The 4,739-nt window shown below is 36.0% G+C and overlaps 1 protein-coding gene across 1 annotated transcript; it reads left to right on the top strand.

The window, feature by feature from the left end:
- Positions 1 to 357: 357 nt before the first annotated feature.
- On the top strand, positions 358 to 4,481 carry LOC109952568 (pinin). Its single transcript, XM_020587720.1, has 7 exons — positions 358 to 641; positions 1,640 to 1,706; positions 1,894 to 2,040; positions 2,210 to 2,271; positions 2,394 to 2,483; positions 3,149 to 3,238; positions 3,339 to 4,481. Exons 1-7 carry the CDS (start codon positions 639 to 641, stop codon positions 3,387 to 3,389), a joined length of 510 nt encoding a protein of 169 aa, XP_020443376.1. The 5' UTR covers positions 358 to 638; the 3' UTR covers positions 3,390 to 4,481.
- Positions 4,482 to 4,739: the final 258 nt, after the last annotated feature.

Here is a 4,739-nt window from a genome sequence, read left to right as displayed (position 1 = left end):
ATATTTTATTGTGTCAGCTTGAAATCATACAACCATGTAGTGTAGTCGAACAGGAGTGTGCATGGCGAATCAAATCCCAAACAATCCATGAACCAATAAGCGACACGTCTTGACTCTACTTCAATTTCTTGGCCACTAAATGTCCTACTCGAGCACTGTGTCATTGAGACCTCGAGTACTGAACCATTTGTGTGAACACTGTGTCGAAGCTTCAACAAAGCCTCATCGGCCATCACTACTTGACAGTGAGTAACCTGACAGGTGTTGCACTTCCCATGTGGTTTGTGTTTATTCGCAAACAGCTAAAGAATAAACGTTTAGAATAGTACTATTAAAGCATAACGTTAGCTTACCTGATTAAAATGGTGCAACCAACAGCATTTAACACACCAAAATGTTATTTTGTCAGGTACTGATGCGAGCGCTGTGCTACAGATCTGTGGTTCATCTGTGGTTTCCGCCCACTGTTTTGAACGTTGTTGGCTGCGGTGCATCATGGGATACAAAATGTCTACTAATAGTGCCAGCTGATGCTAATTAAAGAGAGCTAACTGAAAATAAACATATAATTTCTGTTTTCAGCAGTTGTAGTATCAATATATAGCTAACTGATATATTAATTGTAATCTGCTGTCGCCATGGTGAGTATATAACATTTTTCACAAGCATTAGTTAGTTCATTTATTAAAGCTTAAAGCTCATTTTAGCTTTAGCTAGCTTAGGAAATGTAGCTTTGTTAAGGCTAACAACAAGAGAAAGTCTGTAAACAACAAGGTTTGTAGGCTTTGTGTTACCTGTTTTAGACGTTTAGAGGGGACGTTTTTTGGATTTATTCAAGTCAGTCAAATCACACATTTGCCGCAAGCGGTTTTACAATCTGTATAGCATATGAAGCCTTCTGTCTTTGCACCTTCGAGTCGTACAGGGGAAAAATGCCACACAGAACACCTTTAACCGTTCTCTGGAAAAAGGTGGAAGAACTTCACAAAGGGCAACCAAGGAGGGATCCTTCTTCCAGGATGCACAGACATAGAATATACGTTGTCAGTGATGGGAAATGATTAAATACATTTATTCAAGTACTGTACTTAAGTACATCTTTGACGTACTTCTACTTTTCCCTTTTATTATTGTTATTCCACTACATTTCGGAGAAAAATATGTTACTTTTTACACAACTACACCGCAGATTTTTAATTACAAAATATAACCAACAAAATTATGCCATATTATTATTATTGGTTAAGAAAAGAATTTCCCCAGAGAGAAATTCATATGCTACTCAGCATTATGTAAAGTAATTTAAACTTTTACCAGCATAAGGGACCCATTATAACCAAAACATTATTTGAAAAATGAGTCATTCTGCATTCTTACTTTGTGTAGTTTATTTTGCTGATAACACTTTTGTACTTTTATATCAGTCATGTTGTCAGTGCGGGACTTTTAATGGTAAAATAGTATTTCTGCACCATGGTATTGGTACTTCTATTTAAATAAAAGATCTGAATACTTCTTCCACCTGTGAATGTTGTTTGTTCTGGAAGGTGTTGGCTGATAAAGTGCAATGTTTCAATGAAAAACTGTGTCGTGTCACACAAAAATACATCGTATGTCACTTAAACACTTCTCTCTGTAGTCGGCGGAGTGCAGAGTGTCCAGCTCTAGCTCCAGGACCGATGAAAGGAGAAGATCAAGAAGCAGAGGCAAGACAATCTGAAATATAAACATGAAAGTTACAGTCACATTTGACTAGTGTGGTGTACTGGTGTAGATGACGCAAATTGAAGTGGTTGCTTAATTTTGATACTAACTTTGTCTTAAGCTCATGGAAATGAGGGGATGATGATAAAGACAAAGATAACTTTGTATACGTGTCTTCTGTTTTTTAAGGACGAGAAAAAAGGAAGCGGAAATGCAGCCGTAGTAGATATTCCTCGACATCATCCTCATCATCTTCATCCTCATCGTCCTCTTCTTCCTCAGGTTCATCACGCTCATCCAGCCGAAGTCAGAGTGCATCTAGCACTAGCAGTAGCAGTAAGTGATTTTTTTTTTTTTTTTTTTTTTTTTTTTTTTTTTTTTTTTTTTTTTTTTTTTTAGAGCTGAACAGTGCTTATGTCAGATGTTATGATTTTTCTTTGTGTCAGTTTTTTTTATCATAGCCATAATAATATTCATAAAGTGATTCAGTGTGTTTGGTTTTTAGACTCTCGCAGTACATCCAGAAAGCAGTCTAAGAAAAGGAAAAAGGAGAAACAACACAAAAAAGTAATATTGTGCACTATATTTAATGTACTTAAAATTAAAAGTGATTGTCACTCACTGAAAATGAAGTTGTTGGTTTTTTTGTTAGTTTGTTTTTGTTGTTGTTTTTTTTTACCGTGGAGCAGAAAGGGAAAAAGGAGAAGCGCCATAAACATAAAAAGGACAAGAAAACAAAAGGAGGAGAAGAAAACTCGGGACCTGTACAGATCTCCAAGGTAACTGCCCTTTAAAGTCACGTTAGAAAAAAATTTTTTTTTTCTTGAGTGACCATAAGTTTAGATCCCAAAAATAGACTTATCATTCACTCAGCAGCATATAAAAACATTATATCTTATAAACATTTATTCATTAGTGATTCCAACAACATTGTCATCAACATGACTGGCAACACTGCACTGCGAAAGACCTAAACATATTTACTATTCTGATAAATATGTTGCTCCTTTAACACTCAGTTAAAGTGGGCATTAACAAGGTGCCAAGTTTGCCTCAAAGCTTCTGTAGCCATATTGCCATAGATTCCCTGGTCATTTTTGAACTCTAAAATCAAGTCAACTCCAACAATGTTGCCCAAACATGCTCCAAAACTCACCTTTTTTTAAATTTTCAAAGCCATTTCATTTCACTGTAATAAATGGTGTTAATCATTTTGAACATTTCTTGAAGGCTTTGTTGTCCCAAACCTGCTAATATGATATGCATATTAAATTCATGTGGTACACAATAATGTAAAAACTTCTAGATCCTCTGAATCTTTTTGCTACAGACTACAATATTGTTCCTTGGAATATACATTTGTTAAACAAGGTCATTGTGCTGGTCAACTTCATTTTACGTTTTTTAAGAATAGCCCCTTTCAACTTGCTTGTTTTTCTTTCAGTATTTGAAGGACAGGAAAAAAGGCAAGTACAGCATGATATCAGGAAAGAAGATAAAGATGAAAGTAAAGAAGTCAAAAAAAGACAAACAGGTAATCTCCTTATTTCTGTCAACTGACCAGATGTAGCTTTATGTTCTTGAATACCTTCTTAGTGTCCTTGGCTCAAAACTGCCTTTTTTTTTTGTTACAGCGGGATAAAAACCGAGCAGAACTTCTTGACTTCTTGAACTCCACCCTGTGATGCCACTGTAAACGCCAGTAGAGGTGCTCAGGATTGGACGTCAGCAGAACTCAGGAAGCAGCAGCTCAGCTTTGCGGGAGAACTAAAATGAAGAGCTGTGATAAACAGATGATTAATACGACTTGTATTGACACACAATGGCAGCACCAATCTGGATGGAGTGAAGGAACTGTATCTCTTGCAGCAAAGTGAGATGCGTTCAGACCACTAGCTACATTTTTACTGGACTATGGTTCAGGTGGCCAAATTAGTCCCATAGCTTATTCTGATCATTTCTGTGATAAAAGATGTGTTAATGATGAGCAGTATGATTTGAAATTTCCTGTGGCCAACTACATCACATAAAGATGAAAACTATCATCACACTACATCAGGCAGAGCATCAATACAGGGTGAAATGTAGCAAACGCTTTGTCAGCGTTGCTTGTGGTTTGAACATATTGTCACCATTTAAGAGTACTCCACCTGTTAATTATTGCACTCCTATACATTGTCAGGTTCATAATGGACACCTTTTAAAATTGATCCAAACTGTCAAAACTTGATCCCTACATCACCCACAGTGCACCTCGACCAGCAGCAGTTCAGTAAGGTTAGACTTATTCTTCCCTGCTGGTGGCATCACTCATTCATGTCAACTGAAAGTTATGTTTCTACAGTAAAATGTATCTGTGGGAACCACAGTGTTAGTGTGTACTGATATTATAGTTATTGTGTACAATTTGCTTTAAATGATATGAAAATAGATGGCGTTGTTTGATTACTGTATGGTAGTAGAACATTCATTATCCAAATTCTGTTTTCTCTGTTAGAAATGTTGTTTTAACTTGAAATATTAGTCCCCTTGTATGTCAGTTGAAATCTTTATATGACTGATGGAGTAAACCCAGTGCATCCTGTACAGGCAGAAATGAAACTAATAAAAAGATGGAAATATTTTACTTTGAAATGTTTCTCTCAAAAATATCATTTTTCTTTTTGCCTCTTGCAATTGGAGAACACATAGTTAAAGCTTATGTTAGCTGAACTTCGATGATGAATTACTGTGCAGTCCTTGTGTGGTGCAGCCTGTTGAGAGCACGACGTTAATGTGAAGATTTATTACTGATAACTTGGTTTAACTAAGAGACGATAAGTAATATCTGTATACAGTAGAAATCTCATGGAAAACCTTTGGTCAAATGTTCATTCACCTCAGGACCATTTCATTGTCTGATGTTACACAATTTTCTCTTGCAACAATAAAGCCTTTAAATTACAAAAATATCTGCTGGGCTACAATAAATAGCCCTCTAAGCTTAGATGTCAAATCTCTACAAAAGGTGATTATATCATTGAAAGGAAAATCCT

Source organism: Monopterus albus, unplaced genomic scaffold (assembly GCF_001952655.1).
Source record: "Monopterus albus unplaced genomic scaffold, M_albus_1.0 scaffold9.1, whole genome shotgun sequence".
NCBI classification, from domain to species: domain Eukaryota; kingdom Metazoa; phylum Chordata; class Actinopteri; order Synbranchiformes; family Synbranchidae; genus Monopterus; species Monopterus albus.
The sequence above is the reverse complement of the archived record's forward strand: the minus strand, read 5'-3'. Positions and strand labels throughout refer to the sequence as shown.